This window comes from Parasteatoda tepidariorum, chromosome 10 (genome assembly GCF_043381705.1).
Source record: "Parasteatoda tepidariorum isolate YZ-2023 chromosome 10, CAS_Ptep_4.0, whole genome shotgun sequence".
Classification (NCBI taxonomy): domain Eukaryota; kingdom Metazoa; phylum Arthropoda; class Arachnida; order Araneae; family Theridiidae; genus Parasteatoda; species Parasteatoda tepidariorum.
In genome coordinates, this window is record NC_092213.1 from 46027612 (window position 1) to 46051567 (window position 23956).

Sequence of the window (23956 nt, forward strand, 5' to 3'; positions counted from 1 at the left end):
TTAATAATTTGATGAATCTTCTAATTAAGACACATTTTTTAAAAATATTTATGCATTGACTTCTGTTGCAGCATACAATTAGTAAATTTTAAATTTCAATAATTAACAGATTTTAACATTTTACAAGGATTTACATTAATTTTATTTTTTATGAAATTCATCATATGTGCTGGCTTTTTCTATCAATTCAGGATCTGCCCTGAATTAATTAATGGTGTAAGAACATATAATCCAAGTAAAATCCCCACTTACTCAAAAGTACAGCATAGAAAAATAATATGTTTGATATTAAAATAAAAAAAACTCATACTATAATCATGTTTCTTATTTCAAATATGATACCTAGAACATTTAAAAAAATTACCCAGTTGATCTAAACTATAACACTTAAATCACACAAGTATTTAATCCACAATTATTTTATTAACATAAAATACTAGATCACTACAATATCATTGATATTTCAACAAAAATACAACATTTCTTAAAACGAATTGCTGTACATAATTCAGTTTTCCAATAGGTAAAAACTAGTTTTATGATTTTGAAAGCTATAATCCAGAAGATAAAATGCAAACACAGCATATATATCCAAAATTGTAATTAATAAAACTGAAAATAAAATTTTTAATTTTTCAAACTTCTTTCAGACTTTACTCACATTTTTTTATTTTATTTGATAACAATGAAATTAAAAGTTTATCACGTACCATAAAATTACAAAAACATAAATTTAATACCAAAGAAATGAATAGATATAAACTAAATCTGCTCTTCCTTTTCTTTACACAAGAGGTATTATTAAATAATAATAGAAAACAAGATGCATAATTATAAAACAAAGACAATTTAATAATGCAAAAACAAGCCAATAACTAGTTTACTACAAAATATCTTTCATTGTAGCCTAAAGTAAATAGGTAAACAAATAAGCCTAAACACACTTTTAAGAAACATTTGTTCAGGTATTTCAGAATAAAAATTAATTGAAAATTGAAATAATCACAAGGAAAAAAAATTTATTTTTTTTTTAAATATTTAAATATAGAGTAGAGGAATGAAATCCAAAGGAAGTAAGAATACTTTTATTTCGAAAAATTTATAATTTATGATTTGTACTTCTTTATAGTAAGATAAAAATTTTACATTAAGGAAAAAAAGATGGCTTTTCTAACAAGTTTATATCAATTAATTAGTCAACATTTAATTTACAATTCCATAATTGAAATCAGTTTTAGATAATCGAAAAGCATTTAAAATTCATTTATACTATGCATGTTATTCAGTTGTACTATTATAATTACAATAACAATTACTACTTATGGCTTTCGTAAGCAAAAACTAAATTTGTAATGAGTTGTATATATTTATATATACATACACATAGTGTTATCCATTACTAAAGTCAAAAATTTTTTCTCCAATTATTAAGATTTTAATTTGTTCCTTTATTTGCTAATTATGATACAAGGGCATGAAAACATTACAATTTTATAATACAAAATTCTCTGTCTATTAATCATTGACTTAAAAAAAAATTCTGTAAGAACTTTAAAAAATGCGATTACTGCAGCAAATTCGTTATTTAATATTAAGAGATATTTTAATTTAATCTTTCAAGAAAAACCATTTCTTTTCTTTTTTTTTACTTTCTTATCAAATAAATAGTCAGTATTAAATAATTAGAATAAATAATATTAACTAAAGGTGGGACTTCAAATCCTGAATCAAAACTTTAAGGAAAATAAAATAATTATAGTTTAAAAAATTAGTCAGTGTACTTAGCTTAAGAAGAAGTTAAAAATGTTAACTTTTTTAACAAAGTTATTTCTAATTTTAGTTTAGGCTTTCAAAAACTGATTGATAAAATCTAAAACTTCTGAGGATTCTCATATACATTTATTTAACTTATAGTTACTGCACATGTTTCAATAAAGCTAACTTTAAATGCATTTTTCTAAGAGAGAAACGGATAGATTAGGATATGCCATGCTTCTTCAGTCATCCTCGAATACATAATTATGTTAATAGTCTTTTAGTTAAACATGCAATGATAATTTACGAGGAATGAATTTCAGCAAACAGCAAAAAAAAAAAAGAGAAAAAAAAGATTATTGAGACTTATTTCGATTTATTGAAACTTATTTCGATTATTATTTTTCAATGATTTATGGAAACTTTTACTTATTTTATGACTAAAAATTTAACAAAATTGATCAACATTGAAAAGGTATGAATAAATGGAGGATCATATGTGAGGTAACGAATTGCAAAATATAAAAAGAATTAGCTCATATTGATATTTTTGATCAATGGGAATTTTTAAATACCAAGGGAAAAAAAGAAAGAAATATCACATAAAAATAAAAAATGACAAAATTTAAATGTTATCTTTTTGAAGAAACAAAACATAAACAGCAATCATAGAAACAATTTAAAAAGTCAACAAAAAATATTTTATCACACAAAATTTCAAAAAAAAAAAAATAATAATAATAATAAATAAAATAAAATGGAAGAGCATGTGTAGTTAAAACTAAAATAATTTTTGAATTGCATAAAAATGATAAAACATTTAAGAATATATGTAGAATAAATGACTTAGCTGCTTCTACTCTAAAAGCGATTTACATACATGGGTATAAAAGGCAGTGAAATGTACATATGGAATACAATGCTTTAAAAATACTATAAAACTATTCATTTAGAACAATGAATCTAGGTTCATATTATTTACACACATGGAATTAAATGTATGAACGTCCACAAGCTCAATTTATTGCACAACTACAGCTAAAAATGATTTTTAGTCTACTAAAAGATTAAAGCCTTGCATATTTATGAACCAACTGGAAGAAATGGGGAAGAAAAAGAATTATTTTGACTAGCACCAACACCTCTAAAGACCTCTTTTTATTTAAATTCTAAAATCATTATAATTCAAAAACATTTGGCCAGCCATTACAAATATAGAAGTCAGCATTATGAATATTTTGTGTAACCTCTACATATCATCACGTGAGATCACAGCATTGGTAGTTTAAAAATAGTTAGCAAGATATCACACACAAATTTGACACTTTCTTTTCACAACCTGCTTACAATACATGAATAAAACCTCCAATGGCTAATTTCATAGCATTGGACATTGTTCAATTGTTTACTTAAAATCTGTTGATGGTAATCGTTCATATTTAAATAGATAATTTTTCTAAAAAAATGTCATATGTCTAACTTATATTTTAAAAACAATTACATAAAAAAAAAATTTTTTTTTTAATGATAAAGACATTACAAAATTTTTCTACAATACTAAATACCCTTTAAAAAAGATAGACAAAAAAAAATTTACAAGCAAAATTATGCGAAAAAATAGAATTAAATTTAAAAAATGAAATATAATATACACATATATTATATTTCTTAACATAATATTTCAAAATACAATTAAATCATTTTAGAAATTAGTATCAATCATTATAAAATGCAGTAAACTATGCAAATTTTATAACACATCTGAATAAAAGGAAAAATTAATAATAGAAATTTCTAGAATTTTGCTGATAGTAAGCTGTACTTCGGATGTAAATAAAACATCTACAAAAAAAAATTTCTACTAAAATAAAATTATTTTTTCCCAAAAATAAATAAATAATAAAACATTTTTAATTCAAAGATATTGTACATTATCATTATTATAATTTAATTGAATACCATAATTTATTATAACATAATGCAGTAGGATAATAGGACTTTACATAATTATTAATGCATGAACCAATAAATTTTTGTAATAACATTTTCATAAAGGAATTCTCAGGTCTTATATAAATAATTAGGATTAATTTTATGTGATTAGAATGAGCTAAGTTATAAATTTTTATAAACAAATTAACAAAGATATATTATAAAAAAAACTCAATAATAGACAGAAAAGCAAACGTAATAGACCTACCTAATTCTCACTTTATATAAAATACATATAAATAACATTTGTAAAAGATTACAAGTAGAATATTGTTCTCCCCTAAATAAACAATAAAAAAAATTGTAAAAACAACAGCAATGCACAGATATTCTGGTCCACCAATGAAAATTTTCAACATCACTGTCTCTTGTCACATTTGATATTGCTTCATTCTGAATATTAAACACACTAAGAATCTAATTTTGCGAGTTCACTTGTGTATATTCCAATGCTCTCCATGTCATGTAAAACAAAAAATATTTGTTTTAAAGAACTAGACATTATATTTACAAAATAATTAGATATTGATTTGAGGATGATTTGGGCAGCTTGTTGTTTCGGAAAGCTTGAGCTGAAAATGAAAGAGTTTAAAATTCATTATAATTGAATGAGAAAAATTACTAAGATATATAGTGATACAAGTTAATTTGGCAACCTTCATAGGCACATTGTGAAAGAAATGTTCAGCGTGGGGGGGAGCATATGATTCAAATATATATAAAAAATAATTTCTGTGTTTAGTGTAGTTAATAAACAAAATATTGTCAATAATTAAAACCCTTCATTAAATATAACAGATACTGTAATTTATTCAAAGCATTTTGTAAGCAATAGCAAGTCTCAAATTTAATGTTTCAAAAATTATGAAAGCCACAGGAAAATTTCTCTTTTTTAATCACTTACAGATAGTATATTCCACTTGCAAAGAATTTTTATATAAGTGAAAAATTAAACTTTATAACACCAATTACGATCATAAACTATCAACAATAATTAAAAATTGTTTCTTTGAAGTTATAGTGTCTAAATTGCAACAATTTAAAAACACTCATTAAATAGTTAAGACATAATTTACATCAAAATAATAGCCACAGAATTTTGGTAATTTATACATAAGCTATCTAACTTTTTGATTTTTGAAAATCAACTTTTTTGGGAGGTTGGGTTAAAAGAATGGATTAATTTAAAGAAATTTCGTAAGTTTAGAAGTCTTTGGATTGGGCTGTACCTCCTTGACGCTTCGACCATGATCCCTTTTGTAAAATGATCTATTGACTATCATTATAACTAAATCAAAGAAAACTACAAAGGTTACAACTTACACAAGTTTCAGTGTATAAGCTAAACCAACAAAGCAAAAAAAATAAAGTGATATAGAAATTTTATTCTTTCTTACAAAAAGTTTGTTACATCAATAAAAATTTTATGTCAAATTAATTGCTAGAAAAAAGGCACACATCTAAATCCTTTTTTTTTTTTAAAAAAAAAAGGTCTAGGGTCTATGCAGTTTGAGTTCAAAAAAAATTTCATAGACAGCAATGATTAATATAAATTTAAATTGCTTGCATTCTTATAGTTCCGAAAAATTTCAGAACAACATTACAAGCAAAATGTTTTTAGGATATCCTAATTTAATAATTTTTTTTCAACCCTCAAACTATTAGGCATAAAATGTCTCATTAGTGTTACACATAAACTTCAGATTTAGTTGCATAACTAACTATATATAATTTAATTATAAGCATCANTTTTTTAAAAAAAAAAAAGGTCTAGGGTGTATGCAGTTTGAGTTCAAAAAAAATTCCATAGACAGCAATGATTAATATAAATTTAAATTGCTTGCATTCCTATAGTTCCAAAAAATTTCAGAACATCATTACAAGCACAATGTTTTCAGGATATCCTAATTTAATAATTTTTTTCAACCCTCAAACTATTAGGCATAAAATGTCTCATTAGTGTTACACATAAACTAAAGATTTAGTTGCATAACTAACTATATATCATTTAATTATAAGCATCAATAGTTCAAAATATAACTTCATTCAGAATATGCCATTCTAATAAATACAAATCCTCATAATTTATTTGGGAAATATAACTTCTTAAAGTAAATTACAGTTAAAATTAGAATAATTAATATACATAATCACTGTGGAGACAGGTACTAAAATAGTAGGTTATATAATTTCAATGTAATAATTTTTTTAAAAATGGCACTAATAACGAAATTACCAATAATTTGCTAATCTCAGAATTTGAAGAAAAATAATAGGGATTTCTGTCAAAAATTAGTTGCATAATTATTTTAGATTTAATAATAGAAAATACAAAAACTCTTAACTGCTGATTACTGGTAATTTTAAATTAAAAAATAAAATGAAAGCTTACTATTTAGGAATTAAGGTAGGTGAACTCTCCTAATAAATTAAAATTCCTTTTGACTTTAAATTCATAATATATGTTTGGTAAGTTTTTATCTGACTTTTATGATAGTTATTATACAAAATAGAGTAAAAATAAAATTATAAACTCTTAGTAAACATACCTGCCAGTACTAACTGAAGGTATCGCAATAGATTTCAAATTCTTTTCATCAGCCAAGGACAAAATGTTTTTTATAGCTTTCTCCAATTGTTCAGTAGAATTTGAAGAACCATAAGGTGGTATATTACAATGAATGACATATTTGGCAAGGAAGTTATGACCTGGACAAATCACAGCTGAAAAAAAGTTAAAATGCCATTTATAAGAAAATAAACTGAATTAAGTAGTTTTAAATATTCTCTAAAGATCAATTTATAAAATTAATAGCTATGCAAAAAAATAATGAGATAAATAAATAAATAATAACATTCATCTATTATTGTCTTGATATACATTTGTAGTTTTTATCAAATTTTTAAAAAAATATCACTAAAAAGTCTAACACTTAAGTAGATAAAAGGCATTCTAAGTGTTATCAAAATTTTCAAAAGCTTATCACAAAGTACTATAAAATATAAGCATCAATTGAAGATGAATTTTCACATACTCTTTCACTTAACATGAAAAGTAGATAGCACTATAAAAAGTTACTCTATTAGAGAAAATTGTGAATAGGAAATGAATACAACCACACTAACTGATTTGCTACTTTAACAAATTTGTAGTAAAATTTTCTTAACAAGCACAGTATTTCCATTGGAAAAATTGGTATTCTGTATTTCGTACAGGAAAGAAATTAAATTCTACCTTAATTTGGTTTGGGGGTCACAATTAAAAATTTCATAAAAATAATAGGTATTTATACTCTTTATAAAAATTTAGATTCCTCAGAAAAAGTAAAAAGATAATTGACTTTTCACTAATGAACTTTTTGTTTTAACCTAGTCTTCCAAAGAAGCTACATTATTTTCTTACTAAGAGGAATTCACTAATATTTCAAGAAAATAAACCAGGAAAAAAATTATACATTTATATTGGGAAGGAAAAGTCATTAGACACCATATTATAAATCAGAATTTAAGATTTTCAAAGTACATTAAAATATTTTATATAATTAAGATTACTAAAAACATAAAAATTTAAAATGTAACGTTAAATAAATAAAAATATGTGGGAAAAGATAGCAGCAAACAGGGCAAAATGAAGTGTATCAAATCTAAATAAAATACAACAAAAGTGATACAAAACTAAAAGCATAACACAAAAAGCACAGATTTTTGGTATAAAAATATTTATCAAGTCATATATTTTATATTTAAAATATTAAACAGGTTTTTATTCTTAATATTTACCAAGCATTATAATTTCAATAATAACTTAATTTGTTTTAAAGGTGCATTAATAAAAGGTCATTACCTCCTCCAATATCAAGTGGTCCATTAGAAGATATAATATCCTTGACTTCCTGTTGAAATTCTTTACCTCCTGTTTTTTCTAATGCTAAACCTAAGACAGGAATAAAAATTCATGTAGAAAATTTTTATTATAGTTTTTAAAAATTAGAGAGACTTACTAAAATTTAAATCCTTTAAATATTACAAAATTTTATTAATATCATCATAGTAACTTCTTGTAATAGATTACTTCGCAACGAAAAGTGTGATGAATCCAAAATATAATATTTTGATGCTTTGTAATGACTATAACAAAATTATTCAAGTAAATGATAACATTTACCGTTGAATCTTTTTTAGTAATACTTGCTTTATCTTCCCCTTAACAAAGTATTATTATAAATAATTTAATCATTATTATGAATTAGTACATATCAAAAATATATAATGTGTCTTATCTTTTTAAAAGAACACTTGATTTCGATCTTTTAAGTACAATTGATGGACAAATTTGGTTTTAATGATTTGTTGAATAACTACTGAATCACTAATAGCATTTTTTTTTCTTAATAAAAAAATATTCATTTCTTATGTGCAATATTTTTAAATTGGAGATTTATATTATGTTAAATAAAAATCTACTTTTAGAAAAAAAGGACTTGGAAATTTACATTTCTTGCATTTAGTTTTGGAAGTCTAGTGGTGTCACTAATAAGGGGGTTTACACAGTTAGTAAACTATTACATAGAAGAACTATTTTTGAACAACCTATTTTACTTTATTCTTTTTATTAGCAATAAGAAGTTGTTTTTCAAAAAAGGTTGAATCTTTGCGTTAAGTTTCTTTAATTCAAATTTAACCATTATAGTATAGGGCCAATGACCTGTACCAAGGTAAATTTTGATTATGAAAAATCTAAAAAAGTAAATTTTAAAAAACTATGATGATAATTTTTTTCTGGGTAAAATTAAACATTTCTTAAACTTAGGATTGATAATTTTTGTTGTGCATACATCACAATTCAAATCCTGTTTTTAGAAGATAATTTTGTAGCTTTTTTTAAATTTCATTTTCTACAAAACAGGCACTAATTTATGCTTAGAAGTGCACATAGAAAATATTACATCCATATAATCTCTGTAATACTACTTCCCACCTCTATTTCATTAGAGTAGGGGAAAAAAAAAAGGTGAGTAGAGAGCAATGATCTCTCTTTTTTCAGCTCCTTCAGAGAATATGAAGATAATCATATGGATTTCTGTTAAAATTAATTATTTTGGGAGAAAACTGGAAAAAAAAGGCTTGGACCTTAATTGTCAAAATTAATTTTTACAATTTAGTTAATCAGCAAATGGATGAAAAACACTCTATATTTAAAAAGCAGAAAATGGCAACTATGAAGCGTTCCATAATCAACAAAAAAATTATGTTAAAATATAAATAAAAAAAGCTTTGAAATCTGACATTACAAAAGCCTTCTTTTCTGTCGCATTTGTACAGTTGCTTACATAATGCCAAACTTCAAATTATTTTTTTAAAAATTTAATTTTTTTTATATCAACAATAAGATACCTAAAATACAATAGAGTCTTACTTTTCCAGTTAACAATGAGCCCAATTGTCCAATTAACTGGTTCATGCAATAACCATGCTTATGATTTGTCAGATTTGGTATATTAGGCAATTATGCTTTATAGATTACTATCAAATTTTTGATGATTAATTTATCAAACATTATTATTAGTATTAGGATTATCAAACTAATTGTACAAATTGCACACAATAAGAAAAGACACATGTAAAAGTTACAAAAGATGCTCAAAAATATATTTGTATACTAAGCTTTTAAGATAGGTAGAATCAGAATGATACTTCCTATCTAAAATTTTACAAAAATTTTCAATGTGTTGCATAATTTTGACACAACTTAATGCGTTGCATAATTTGACTCAAATGAATTTCTTTAATGAGATATACTTATTTCACACACTACTAAAAGAAACAAATACAAAAAAAAGGAATATAGGCTTATTTCATACCTATGTCACTACTCATATGCAAGGAAGCATTTGTGGGATGAAGAAGAGCGTCAGAAGTAACATGAATTATATCACCCTGAATGACAATAAGCTGAAGAAAAGAGATGAACAATAAATATTTATACAACAAACACCATTTATTCGGTAATAAAAATGGATTACATAAAGCAAACTAATTTCTATGATTTACTATACATATAGGACTCTAGCTAAAATAAAATTTCATAAAGCTTTAACATCAAATGCAATTTTTTTCTGCTGTTTCTTATCACCAACTAATTTGTGCAGATTGTGTAGGTGTTAGGGAAGAAAACCCTCAAATTAACTTAAAGTTACTAAAATAAGTAAAAATATATTTGTTCTTACTTTTTGACCAAGGAAGAGCTTTTTCTCTGACAAAACTGTAATAGCACCACTCACATTGCTGAGAGAGTTTGGAAGATCTTTACCACCCTGGAGAATGAAATACCAATGTTTTGTTTACTCATAAACAATTTTTTAAAATTATCCAAAATTCTCACAAATATATGCAAAACATTACTTAAATATATCTTTAATTAAAAAAATCTTGGCCATAGCAAGGTTATATGTACTAGAAATGTGCCTGCCACTTTTATAATTGTGAAAATAATTATTAAAATTAATTTTAAAGAAATAGGAAGTAGAATGAAACAATGCAAAATATATCTACCAAATAATATCTCTTAGCGTCGCTAGAAGATGTTAGTGATTTCATTGTCAACGGTGAAAGAGCAATGAGCTGTGATAAAATTTCGTTTGGCAAAAAAAAGGTGGAAAAATCCATTTGAAAATGTTGGGAAACAGAGCATTGCAAGTGCCAATGTGAGAATATGTTGTAAAATGTTTCAAAATGAGCTTGGATGATGAAGTCTAATTTGGGAGAACAGTGCCTTCTTCAACCTGTTTAATTGTAAATGAAATTGGCAGCATCATAAAGGAGAACCAGCATCTACCTGTTTCTTATTGCCATTAATTGTTTTTCCATACTTTCTTTACTTTTATATGATATGCATTACTTATTATTATAGTCTTGTTTATAGAAAAAATAGATCATTGCCCTTTAATTAGTTATTACGAGACTTTACAACAAAAGTTTGCAGTTTTAAGTTTTCCCAAAAATTTTGAAATATTTCAAATTAACTATACAACTTATATCAAAACATACTTGTCATTGATTTAATATGCCCGTAACTTAACAGAGTAGGAAAAATTTACCTTTCCTTTGCCTTTTCCTCTTGTGGAAGCAGTAACGGTTGTTTTTCTGGTAGCAATCTTTTTTGGAGCATAAACGGGTTTAGACTTTTTAGGTGCAACAACTGATGCAGATGATGGAGATGCAGGACCAGAACGAGGAGATGGCATGCTTGCAAATCTGTTTTTCCTCTTAGCTAACAATTCTGGTTCTATGCGGGGTAGAACTCCTCCCGAAGCAATAGTAACATTCTTTAGTAACTATGATAAATAAATAAATAAGTAAATTGATTAAGATTAATAATAAATTGTAATTTCTTCTCTTTAAAAAAAAACTATGGATACACATTTATTGATAAAAATTAAAAGAGCTTGTGCATTATCCAAGTCTATGATAAGGCTGAGGGATGAATGTAGGAAAGTCATCACTTTGGCAGCATGGCATTAGCAATGGCAGATATACATGCCTTGCTGTCTAATCATTGTAGGTGGTTTAAGTAATTATTATATTATAATTATTATACATTTTATAGACTGCATCAAAATGATTTTCATATCAGAATGCTTTTTAAATGTTTCTCAAAAAATGTGCAAAATTTCATATTATTATGAAAGGGAGGAACACACATTATTAAAAATTTCTAAACCTGCTGCATGAACATAATTTTTTTTTAAATATACAGATATAATTTGAAAAACAAGCAAAATTACATTATTATTACATCAGGGTAATAACATCACTGTTTCTTTTATTTCTATCAATAGTTACTTTTTAATTAACTATTGAGTTAAACATAATGATCCAAATAACAAAAATATTATTTTATCTTCTTTCAAGCGTAGGTGTTAGGGAATGAAATCCCACACTGTTTTTTACAGTGCAGAGTTTCAGAATTGAAATTTACAAACGGAATTTCATTCAAGCAACTTAAAATCAATTTTAATAAGCTACATGTACAACTGAAAACAGAGAAAAGTATAAGACACAAAGAGTTTGTACACAATATGAAATTTAATATTTTGTAAAAACAATACCAAAAAAATTATGAAGATTATGGTCCTAAAAATGTACTTCTAATTTTTTCTTCCTTGCTAAAAAAGGATGCAAAAAACATAACGAATCCAATGAGTCATCTCCTTAACTGTTCTTGTTGATTATAGTGTCAATTTCCTTTTTCGTCATATTTCCTTGTGCGCAATTCTGAGGAAACAGTGCATTTTGTATGGCTAACTTCAGTTCATCTTTTAATCATATTTCTGGCCCATCATCCTCAATCTCTTTGTTTTCTTTATTGTTGATTATTGTGCTTTCTTTGTAGTTTCCTTCCTTTAATATGTTGACAAAATCTTTTTATTTTTCTTGACCCTATTTGCAGATAGAGGTTTTCAATATTCTGTTTGACTTTATCGTGTTTCAGAAATTCTAAAACAAATTTGAAGCCCATTCTCTAGTCATCGAGTTGTTGGTGATTACGCAGATACTGAAAACACTGTTATATCCATTCTTTTCAGTTAAATATGAGGTTCTAATGCAAATTTCAAACATTCTCTCAAGTGTGTCTTCTGACAATTAATTTCTTTTTTAACTGGAACTTCATTATCACACAGTCTCTCCTAAAGATTTTCTTAAACACAAAGTCTATGGGAAAAAATCTGTGCCTCCTAAAAGTGGTCGTAAATAGAGGTGGTCCTTCCTGGATGCTTCACTGTAGTATATAAAAAAAATTTTAAGCAAAAGACTGTATGCTAAAGTAATATCTGTAAGCAAGGGTATCTGAATTTCCATTGTAATAGTAATAATGAAAAAAAGTTTCCTTCATATTTCTGCATTTTTATGCTTTATTTATTTCAGTACTTACTATATTCAGTACTTACTATTTTCAATAGTTTATTTTACCAATTTTTTTCTTATTTATTATGTGTCGAGAGTTGGTAAGTGACCAAAAAATATCTATTTTCTGCTCGCCATGTTATGAATTTACAGATTAATAAAATTTTCATAACAATATTTTAAGAGGTATAACACTGGTTTTTTTTAAACAACTAACATGTAAAATTTATATAGTAAAAAAAATACCAAATGTAATTCCTCATCATTAGCAATGGCAAGTAGAATATGACGGGGAGTAACTCTGCCTTTCTTGTTATCTCTAGCAGCATTTCCTGCCAGCTCTAAAATCTCAGCTAAAATAGAAATCTATATTATTATGAAGTTTTAAATGTAATCAATAATAAAAAAAAACAATACAAACCAAAATCACTAGTAAGTTATTAACAAGACTAAAAAAAAATTAGGTTAAAAGAGAAAAATTAATGCATTGGTGCATTGTGAAAAATTGAATTGTGTTTAAATCAGAGTTGACGAAGTTTTGAAGGTTTCACCACAATATAAAGTGCTATCCGTAAAACTTCTTTGATAGATATACTTGTCAGAAACTTAAAATATTACACACATGTTTAAACATTATTATTGACAACCTAAAATTATGCTGCCAGGAATGTTTAAGAAAAAATGTTGTAAAAAACAAAATCTATGTCAAAAGAACCAGAAAAGTTTCAATTTTAAAAATTTAGTAAAAAATAAGTCGGGGTTTGGCTGGAGTGGTTCCGAGCTTTACACTTCGATTTAGTCCATTTCTGAGGATTAATTTTCTAATCTCTCAGAGGCCATTGTGCCGGAAATCACCAAAACTTGATGTCTCATTGACAACTCTGGCACAGGTGCTGAGGGGAAATCTCCGAATCTTGATTTGTGGCAGAATAATTGCCAATTCTTGGCAACTTTTGGACAGCAGCCAGTAAGAAACTAATAAAAAACTTCACAAAAAGGGACTAACTCGAAATGTATAGCCACCCCCAGGCAAGCATCTACATCTTTTGAAAAAGAAAAAATTGCAAATTTAAAATCTATTTGGCATCTTGGCGATTGTAGTTGGTGCTACGGATCAAGATACGGAAATATCCCCACTGCTGGTATTAAAATTTTTGTCTTACATAATTAAACACACAATTAATGTATTTATTTGAAAAAGACTCAAAATTAGAAGAAAAAAAAATATTTTTTTCAAAAATTTGTTTACATATATCGTTACTTAAGACAAAGGTATGTATCTTAATAATTTATAAAGCTCTAAGTTTTAGAACTTATTCAATGTACTAAAGTATAAAGTTTTACCTAATGAAGAAAATATTCAATATGCAACTTCGATACTCAATAACTTTATTTAATATATTAACTGGGCACTGTGAAATAATTAAAATCCCTTGATGGATTTTTATCAGAATCAGATGAAATTTCATCAGAACTGATAGAGAAATGTAGCACAAGTTTAAAAAATTAAAATTGGCATAATTTTAAGCTGAACTTGTCAGTAAAAAATAATTAAAACAAACTAGTACATTAATTTGATGAATTACAATCCCTTACCTGTGAGATACTCAATTACGGCTGCCATATAAACCGGCGCTCCTGCGCCAATTCGTTGATGATGAGTCCCATTTCGTAAATAACGATGAAATCTACCTACAGGAAACAAAACCCCAGCTTTCGTGGATCTTGAAGTAGCCTTGCTTCGTTTTTTCCCTCCACGACCAGACATTTTTTAAATCCAAATTAATTATAAACTACCTAGCGATCTAGCAAATCATTAAACCGAAAATATATAACAAACAGAAACAGACAGACTCTTTAAATTGCATCACAGTTAGAGTTACATTTATGAGTCCCATCATATTGTTAACTAAATGAGCTAATAACTTTTTTAAATGAATTTTATACTGTGTTAAAGTATGTTTCATGTAAATACTAATTATTATAAGCATTAAATTACTTAAACCAAATGTCCTAAAATTTAAAATAACACATTGATATAACTGTAATCACTCGTAACTGTAATCTTTTTACTCGGTGGAGAAAGTAAATAAACAAACATTGTGGAATTCGTTGATATTTTTTAATATATCTATTTTATAATGCCTTATTTATTAGGTACCAATGCTATTCGTAGAACCATACGATATCTTGAACAAGGAAAATTAATATTTAGGCAAAATGTAAAAGTTATGACTGTCAGCTATAATGATAAAGGTGATTATCATCAAGGTGCAAGGTAACTATTGCAATTGAAATTTTATTCTTAATATTTTTCTCATCAAGAAATTGAGTGTTTTTTGTTAATATTTGTGTTTAGTTCGTGCTCTTGTTAATAGATTGATAGATTTGTAATCCGTTTTTCAATGTCTCCAAGTTGTCTGAAATTAAATGAAATATCTGATTAAGCTTTGATTAATGAAATAACAATATTTAAAGATGTAGTGGCATAAAGGTAAATAAACGCTTCAAAGATTTGAATTACGCACTGTAATATAAAACAATAATTTTAACAATAATCATGAGGATAAACGGGTGCAAGTCGATGGCTTTATTTTGATTTCTTTTTTTCACCTGTATATTCTATTCTGTTAGAATTGCTATATTTGCTACTGTTGAATGACAGCTAAACTAAAACGTGTTAATATAATCTACATTGTAGGTGGCGGTACAGCTACAAAGTTTTTAAGTTATATTGCTACTGAAAAATATGTATTGAAAATTCATTAGCAAAACAATCTCCCAGTCTTGGACAGTGGCCCTTAAGAAACTATAAAAAAAACATCAGAGAAAGGGACCAACTGGAAGGGTATAACTCGTAGCCAAACCCAAGCAAATATCTACATGTTTTAAAAGAAAAAAAATAATAAATTCCCGTAAAAAATCACTTTGAGGCCTTATCAATTGTTGTAGGCGTGGTAGATCACAATACCGAAATATCTCCATTTTATTTTCCTGTCTGTATGTACCTATAGTTAGACTAAGCGTGGACGGGAGATGCGTACTTTGGAACTTGTAATTTCGTCAAGATTTCCTGGTTCATTTTTTGTTGGCTCTGAAGTAAATTTCTTCTGAAAATCCTCAGTGTTGGTATCTAACAATGTAAGGGTTTTAGTCTGCAATTAGAAAATTTTTCAACTTTTTCCATCCATATCTAGCTCAAGATATTTATTGTGGAGCTGTTTAACTTGGTACTGTCTTTGATAAACAAGTTAGGGAGCAATTTCTTAACTGTGATAAAATTAATACTGGTTTCTCTCCACTAGTACTAGTTAGCATTGATTTGATCTCTCTCAATCCTGTCTATAGATTTTGTGCGAATTCTATAAGTTTTACAAAACTGATACAAATTCTGGGATAGAATTGAGGAATTCATCATGCAAGCAAATTGAAGAACCATAAACTAGTTCTGCTGGTGAAGAACCCAGATCATCCTTTACAGCTGTTCTCACTCCTAATAGTTCTAAAGGAAAAACTTTGACCCTCAACTTGTTCAACAATTTTTGGTTATTCTTTAGAATCTGTTGTTGTCTCTCAATTAAATCATTGGACGATATGCCATGTTTGTATTGGTATTAAAACCTAGATACTTGTTTTGGGACAATGGAAAAGTTTGCTTTCAAACACTCACTATTGATCTGAAGTTATCATCTTCGGGATTTCAACTGTGCTTATCCATGTTAAAATCAAGGCCATAGCAAATGAATATGCTGTTTGATCTCGTAGTGGAACAGCTTCGATCCAGCAGGAGAAAAGTTCGATGTTGAGCAAATATTTGAATCATTTGCACAATGGTAAAAGTTGAACGACATCAATCTTGCGATGCCTGAACCGTTAAGATGGAACCTTGAATTCAGTGTGTGTATATTTGGACTTTTGATTTTTAACATGCTCTTACAACTTTGGAAATCTCTGTCTTAGATCAGATGAATTGTTTCCTGAGTAATTTTGTTGTCACTCTTAATTCCTGCATGTGAATGATTAAGAATTGATGAAAATATTGTGTGGGAAAAGTTTTTAATGCTATATGGCCGGTTATATTTTGAAGTATCAAAGAAAACTCTTTTATTACTATCTGGAAATTATCTTTTATTACATTACAATACAATTCAATATTAAGGTTCAGATTATTTTTGCGACTATTTAATTCTTCATCTTTCTTACAGTCAGCAATAAAGTCCAAATTTGTGCGAATGAGCTACGATTGTTTCGATTCTAAAAATAGTGTCTGCCACAATGTTGTCTTCTTTGGTGAATTTGACAATGTAGCTTAACTGTCGAGCTTGCCTGGTGTGTTTTGTCAATATATTGTTGGAAGACACAAAGAAATTGGCTTACATTTCCTTAAAACAGTAAAAAACTTGCCTTCTAGATGATGTTTGATTGCATCATGGATTGCTAAGAGTTTCTTGACTTAAGTGTTGTATTTTCTTTTAGATGGTGTGAGTGATCGAGAGTTGAAACAGAGAGGTTACGTTATAACATTTTCTGTTTCATGGACGGCAGCTCCTAAGTGGGTATCAGAAACACCGGTTGCAAAAGAGGGATAAGCCGACTGGGATATAAACCAGCATTGCTTTTTAGCTTAGGGCTTGCTTCAGTTTTTCAAAAGCTTTACAGATATTTACAGTCCAAAAAATTTTTTATGTTTTTTCACTATTTTCAGCATGCAGTCAGAGGCTGTTGAAAGTTGGCACATCTGGGATAAAGCGATGGTAAAAGTTAAATATACCCAAAATTTTTTCTAGCTAGTGAAGAATTTAGGTCTTGGAAAAGTCATAATGGTTTCTACTTTAAACGGTAGAAGTTAAATACTATCAGCTGAAATTTCATATCCTAGAAGTTGTAGCTTCTTTGAACCAAATGTGTAGTATACTTTGATACTAAGTTCATATTTATTCAACCTTTTAAAAACTAGATGTAAATGTTGGATATGAGTATCATCGCCTGGAAAGTCCAAATGTCATGATGGGGAATTCAAAGAGTACAACTTCGGAATATCCGCTTCATACTCAGGAATTTCTTAATTTTCTCTAATGAGATCAATTTTTTACCATTGGTTTTGATTTTTCTCCAATTTTAGCAGCATACAACTCCAATTTGTTCATTTTTTTCTATAAGGATGAAGTCATTTATCCTTATAGAAGAAAATAAACAAATCCTTATTTCCTTTAAGAAATAATAAAATGAATAATCTTCTATAGTCGTTTTATTATTTCTTAAAGGAAATAATAAAATAACTGATGACAAAAGAAATCGTAAATGATTCAGCTGCAGTGTTAATTAAAAATTAGGTAACTATTACAGTATTGCTGATTGAAAGACGTCTCCACTAACCTCTTTAACTTTACCTTCAGTAAATATATATATATATATATAATAGGCTTCAGTAAATACATTCAAATATGTTTATTCTAAGCTCAAGAACTATGAGACCAAATTTGAGGAAAGTAAACCAATATTGAGGCTTAAACCCAGTCTATAAATATTAGGGGGGGGGGAAGCATTTCTTGTTTAAAAAAAGCAATCAAAGTAACAACACTTAAAATTTTTAAACATATAGAAATTACTTCGTGTAAGTTGTTTATCGTATTTCTTTTCTACGAAATAAATGCTAAACTTATGCTGTTCCTTTATTAAATTTGTCACCATTTAAAAGGATGCATAGAACTAATTCATATAATTGTAAAATCAACTCCACAACCATGTATAATTTTTCAGTCTATTTTTCAAAATAGACTTCTAAATTTGTCTTCAACCAATACTGGACAGATACATAAAAACTCTGTGCATTCCTTTAAAATAAATCTGAAATATCTCTACTTACCTGAGCAGTGTAGATATATTATAAAAACAACTGGGCAGTTTTTTACCTGATATGTAATTAATTCTGAGCAAATTTATGCTGGGCAATCACACTTAAGGTGCTGGTAAATCATATTTTTTTCTTATATTAACTGTATTCAACCGTAATTATTTTTATTGTGAAGGAGGCTTTAATGCTTTCTGAAATAAATATAGACATCCAGTATTCAGAATTTTGTTCTTACTTTTTTAGGGACCTTGTCCATTGGAATCTTTGTCAAATTCAGTACAGAAATCCCACCGTGCAAGTTTTGTTTTTGAAAAATTTGTTTCCTACACCCTTTATAAGATGTTGGCTTGGTAAGCATTCTCATTAATGAAAATTTCCATATTTTATTACTATATATGTATTAGTTTTATTTCTAATTAACAATTTAATTAGATTTATTCAGGGGTCTGTCTAGGTTTTTCTGAGAGGTACCTATTTTGTGAAATTTTAGACATAATTTGTGAAAATTAAAAATTATAATAAAAAATCACGAAAATATGTATTTATCGTTTCCTACGGGATGCAAAAATAAAATTCTAAGAAAAAGTATTTTGTGAAAGTACCGCTAAACGGTAGTAAATTTGGCCTGGACAAACCCCTGTTATTAATTTATTTAATATTGTTTAGAAACCCCACTGCATTACCTAGTTTTAGTGGAATATTCAATAATTTATAGATTTTGGTGTTTCTTATAAGCTGTCCCGTCTTATTATTGAATTTTGATTAATCCAAAAATTTTAGATTATTTTATTCTGAAGTTAATTTCCACCCAAATAATATTTACTACTGTCTTTGATAAGTAACATTTTTTTTACCATTTTTATTAAAAATGTCTTGAATTTAGATGCATTAAAATTTTAGCAATGTAATTTACTGCAATTGTGAAATAGGATATGTGTAGTTAAATCTGGGCTAAGTATATTACACCAGGCTTATTTCATTTATACTAATTATATTGTTAGAGCTAACTTGTCCAACGAATCCTATTCAGAAATGTAATTACATAGTGGTAGCAAGGCTCAAAATTAAGGGTGGACTGTTGGTTCAAGACACTGGCTCTTACTAATTTGACTCAGACCACCAGAAAATATATTATCAGTGGTCTTCTGTACCATCAATTGATGTAAAGATATGGTATGCTGTTTTAGGTCTGCATCAGTGTATCTGATATTTTATACTAAGTACTTTAAAGTTGTTAGTACTTAAGATGAATACATCATGAAAATAGCAAGTACAATTTATATCAGTTATTTTCTAAAGTATAAAGTCAACTCATGATAGATAGCTCCTAAAAATAAGTTTTAAATCTTATTTAAAAATGTAGATGGTGGCATCAATTTGAAACTTGTATTTGTTTTGAATCATTCATATGATTTTGGACTAGTTCTATCCAAATGTCAACTTTACTAATATTCCATTTGTATCAGTTAGAAAATTACAACTCATAGAATCTATTACATCATGGACATCTATTACATCAAGACTCAGATCAACTCTATTCATTAGCAAATTTGGATCAATATATGGATTTGTTTTAATTAGAGGATTATTTCCAAATAGTTACTTTTTTGAACTGATACAAACAAGTAGATATTTGAAGAGTTAAACAGTCTTAATTTTCTTTCTTCACAGACTATTATAATTCATGACAATGAGTTTCTATACTATTGCATTTTTGTGTTAAGTCAAATCGTATGTTAATTTTTTTTCAAATTTTAAAATTATAAAATAATTTCCATAAATAATTATAAAAAATTTAATGATATTTATTTTTTTTTAAAAATTTCTTTCATTATAAATTAATTCCACATGAACTTTTTTTTATATATTTTGACAAGTTTAATTTCAAAGATGAGAAATTCTTATTTTTTATCAGCTTCATTTAAAAGAATTTTGAAAGCAATTAAGTGGTAAAATTCATTTTTATTTGATTATTAAAGTACTTTATCATGAACTGGTTGAATTAGATTCATTTGATTAAATCTGATTAAACTATCCCAGATATAAATGAACGAAAAATATTGTGTGAAGTATTTCATTTACTTTATTATTTTGGAGAAATATGTGAATGGATTTGTATTAGCTATATCCAGTTTTATCCTGCATGAGTCAGTGGATGTATTATGTTTTTATAACTTCATAAACAGTAATGTAACAATGTCAAAAACATAATAAACATGCTATCTTATTTTTTAACAGAACATTTGTGATTTTGTTTTAAATTTAGTTCAATTACTGAAAATTATGCTGGAAAACAATGGATGTTTTATTTTGTGGTTTTTTTTATCCTCACTGTAAATTGAGATTGGTATGTATTTAATGCTAAAAAAAATTCACACTTGCTATATACTGTACTTTACTATACTTTCAGATACTGGTGAAGATGTTATTATGGATGTTTTTAATAAGACAAATGTTGAAATAATTGATCATCTCATCAAGATATTGGGACAACCTGAGTAATAATTTTTTTATTTATTTTATTGTTAATAATCTTTTTTAATTTTCACATTAAATTTACTTAAATGACTCCTCAGTTACAAAAGAATTGCCTTAAGAAATGCAAATTTTTTTTAAAAATTAAAGTAAAAGTGATCTTCTCTATGAATTTAATAGTCAAATTGTTAAACTCATCAAAATGGATATACATTCAATCTAATATTCACTCAGAATTTAATGTCACAATATCGTAAGATATTATAATATATGTGCTGAAGCTTTACGTCACCACTGTTCAACATTATGTTCTAAAAGTTATTTTATTGTTTGTCTCATCCAGTTATGTCTTGTGAATATGCCTTATAAATTCTACGTGTTCGTTCATCGATGTTTTTTCCTTCAATCCCCACTGCAAAAGGACGTAATAGATATTTAAACAAACATTAATAATTATTTAAAAAACTTACTTGAATAAATATTATGACAAATGAAAATATTTAGTATTAACTGAGCATAAAATTAAAGTAATATTGCTTTTTAAAGTAAAATTTTTTGAAATGTTGTAATGATTGCTTTGGGTATTATATTAATACGGGCTCTAAAAAGGAATTAGCATTTGCAACTTTTAGTTTAATTTTTAGTTCCATTTAATATTCTTATCTCCATTAAATTGTTTTACTTTATTGTTCTTTGAAGAAAAACTTGTTTTATGGCAGAATTTGAATCTTTAAGTATAGGTTACATTAAAATAATATTTATAAGAGAACTATATCCTGTTTTAAAATGAAAAAGGAGTAAGAAGGGCAGTTCTTGAAAGCTGAAGGGAACTCTATGTTTTCACAATGAAGGCAAAAAGGGTGAATTTATCTCTATAAGAAGGCAAGCAAATTATTAAATTTTATAGTAAGATATTAAATTTTTAATTTGCATTTTATATTAAATAGAAAACTATTTCCTTATCTAATTATAAAGGTACCTAAATGATAATCTTTTTTATTTTAAAAATGTCCGTCTTTTGAATTTCAGCAATTTTTACCCAAACCATAATTTAACATTGCAATGGTTCGATTGATAATCCAGTTTACCCCCCAACAACTCAAACTTCTTAATAAAATTTGTTCTAACCTTAAACTTGTATGATTCTAAACTTAAAATCACATCAGTTCTTTTTTAAAAAACATTATAGGATGTTTTTCTTTGGATGTATAGTTATTATTCTATTGCATAAATATTTAAATGAAAAATACCTTTTTTTTTAAATATGTTATAGTTTTAGCAAAAACGTTTGAATATCATAACTGATTGAAATTAAAATGTGACAATTATAAGATTTAATTGAACATTTGTTTTGATATTTTAGTTCATTTATAACTTCCTGTTAAAACATTTATGAAAATAATTTTATAGTTTATAAAGTAATATTACAAATAATTTATAGTCTATAAAGTAATTATTTATTCTTTAATTTTTTAGTGTAAAAGAAGAACAAAAAGAAAAACTAGCATATGAAAATCTTGCAAAGTTTGGAAGTGGCTATCCTAGACATTGTATGTGTGAAGTTCCTGGTCAATTACCTTGTCCTGTCACTGTTCAACTTCCTGAGGAAATGACAGGCAAATATAAATCTGAACATAATTTATGGCCCAAGCCAGGACTTCATAAAGATTAGTTTATCTTTAATTATTTTCCTTGTAAATATCATTAGCATTTTGGCCTGAAAATGTAAACCTTTAGGTGATAAATAAAATTGTTGTTTTTTATTTCTTAACTATAACAATTAAGATGAAAATCCTTAAAACACTGAAATATATATATACAGTCAAACCCTTCTATAGTGAACACTGTTTATAGCGAACTCCCGGATATAGTGAATGAAATGTTCAGGGGAGTGCCTTGCTATACACGTATAATGTTATTTTTTGTGGATATAGAAGTAAAAAAGTATGGAGGTTGGATATTATCAACTTTTTTCTGTCTTCGACTGTTTTTTTTCTTTTAATAATTTTGAAATGTCTACTTCAAAATAAATACTTATACTGATTTTTAAAACCATCTATAAAGTGGAATATAGCAATAAGCATTTTATCGTGTTTGCTATTTCTATCACACTTTTCCATCCCTAAACAAAGATCTACCCAGGCAGATGTATGGACAAATTTTCCCCTGCTTCAGCTAAAGATTACTAATTTTTTTTTTGTACACAAGATGAAGAGTAATAAAGAATGAAAGCAAGTTAACACATTATTTGTTACTACATATTATTTTTCAGTCATTTTTGTATTTCATTTTATTGGTCATTTATTTAAATAATGTATAATGAAAAGGAGGAGTTTGGAACCATTAGTTAAAATTGTTTGCGGAACGGATTTAGTGAACTCCCGGTTATAGTGAACCAAAATTTCAGTATAGCGGAGTTTGACTGTATATATACACTCACATCAAAAATATCATTGTTTTCGAACATTACCAATCAAAGCTCAAGTTAAATGTATTAATAATACTTAACATTAATCACTTTGTCAAAATACTTTATATTTCTAAATAAAAGTGTTAGTATTATTAACTAATTATTACAAACTTATCGCTGAATAAAAATAGTTATAGTCATTTTTATTCGAATTCAACATCTCATGAATTGTATAGCTAGGGAGATAGTTTGTCAATTGAATATTAAATGAAGAGTAATTTGCGTCGGAAAACATTGACAATAAGTTTAAATTACTTTTAGGAAAACATGTCTTTTCTTTATTATGTAAATGCATTAAAACACTAAATGATTAAAAAGATTAAATAAAATGAAAAAAGTTTAAATATTCATATTGAATAAGTTTAAATATTCATATTGAATAATAATTTTTCCTATAATGCAAAATTATAGTTGAACAGATATTCTTCTCTTGATATAAACATATTTATTGATGAAATTTTACCTTAAAAATCATAACTTTCAGGAATTTTATATATATATATATA

At 26.6% G+C, this 23956-nt stretch overlaps 2 protein-coding genes across 2 annotated transcripts; one reads left to right on the forward strand and one right to left on the reverse strand.

Annotated features, from left to right (window-relative positions):
* Nucleotides 1-403: 403 nt before the first annotated feature.
* On the reverse strand, nucleotides 404-14593 carry LOC107448051 (core histone macro-H2A.1). The gene is made up of 8 exons (XM_016063140.3): nucleotides 14248-14593; nucleotides 12898-13004; nucleotides 10845-11081; nucleotides 9975-10061; nucleotides 9609-9699; nucleotides 7592-7681; nucleotides 6297-6471; nucleotides 404-4319 (listed from the first exon to the last, which is right to left on the reverse strand). The coding sequence occupies exons 1-8, from the start codon at nucleotides 14417-14419 to the stop codon at nucleotides 4157-4159; spliced, it is 1122 nt and encodes a 373-aa protein (XP_015918626.1). The 5' UTR covers nucleotides 14420-14593; the 3' UTR covers nucleotides 404-4156.
* Nucleotides 14594-14698: 105 nt separating this feature from the next.
* On the forward strand, nucleotides 14699-22751 carry LOC107448052 (mitochondrial ribosomal protein S25). The gene is made up of 4 exons (XM_016063141.3): nucleotides 14699-14929; nucleotides 18749-18855; nucleotides 20916-21003; nucleotides 22457-22751. Exons 1-4 carry the CDS (start codon nucleotides 14793-14795, stop codon nucleotides 22650-22652), a joined length of 528 nt encoding a protein of 175 aa, XP_015918627.1. The 5' UTR covers nucleotides 14699-14792; the 3' UTR covers nucleotides 22653-22751.
* The last annotated feature ends 1205 nt before the right edge of the window (nucleotides 22752-23956 follow it).

Bases quoted from the DNA above. Each gene is read 5' to 3' on its own strand.
- LOC107448051 (XM_016063140.3), bottom strand. From the start codon at position 14,419: ATGTCTGGTCGTGGAGGGAAAAAACGAAGCAAGGCTACTTCAAGATCC. The intron at 9,700-9,974 runs GTAAGAACAAAT...TCTTTTCTTCAG, and splicing joins AGCTCTTCCTTGGTCAAAAA to CTTATTGTCATTCAGGGTGA. The intron at 6,472-7,591 runs GTAATGACCTTT...ACTTTTTTTCAG, and splicing joins ACCACTTGATATTGGAGGAG to CTGTGATTTGTCCAGGTCAT.
- LOC107448052 (XM_016063141.3), top strand. From the start codon at position 14,793: ATGCCTTATTTATTAGGTACCAATGCTATTCGTAGAACCATACGATAT. The intron at 18,856-20,915 runs GTAAGCATTCTC...CTATACTTTCAG, and splicing joins CTTTATAAGATGTTGGCTTG to ATACTGGTGAAGATGTTATT. The intron at 21,004-22,456 runs GTAATAATTTTT...TTAATTTTTTAG, and splicing joins AAGATATTGGGACAACCTGA to TGTAAAAGAAGAACAAAAAG.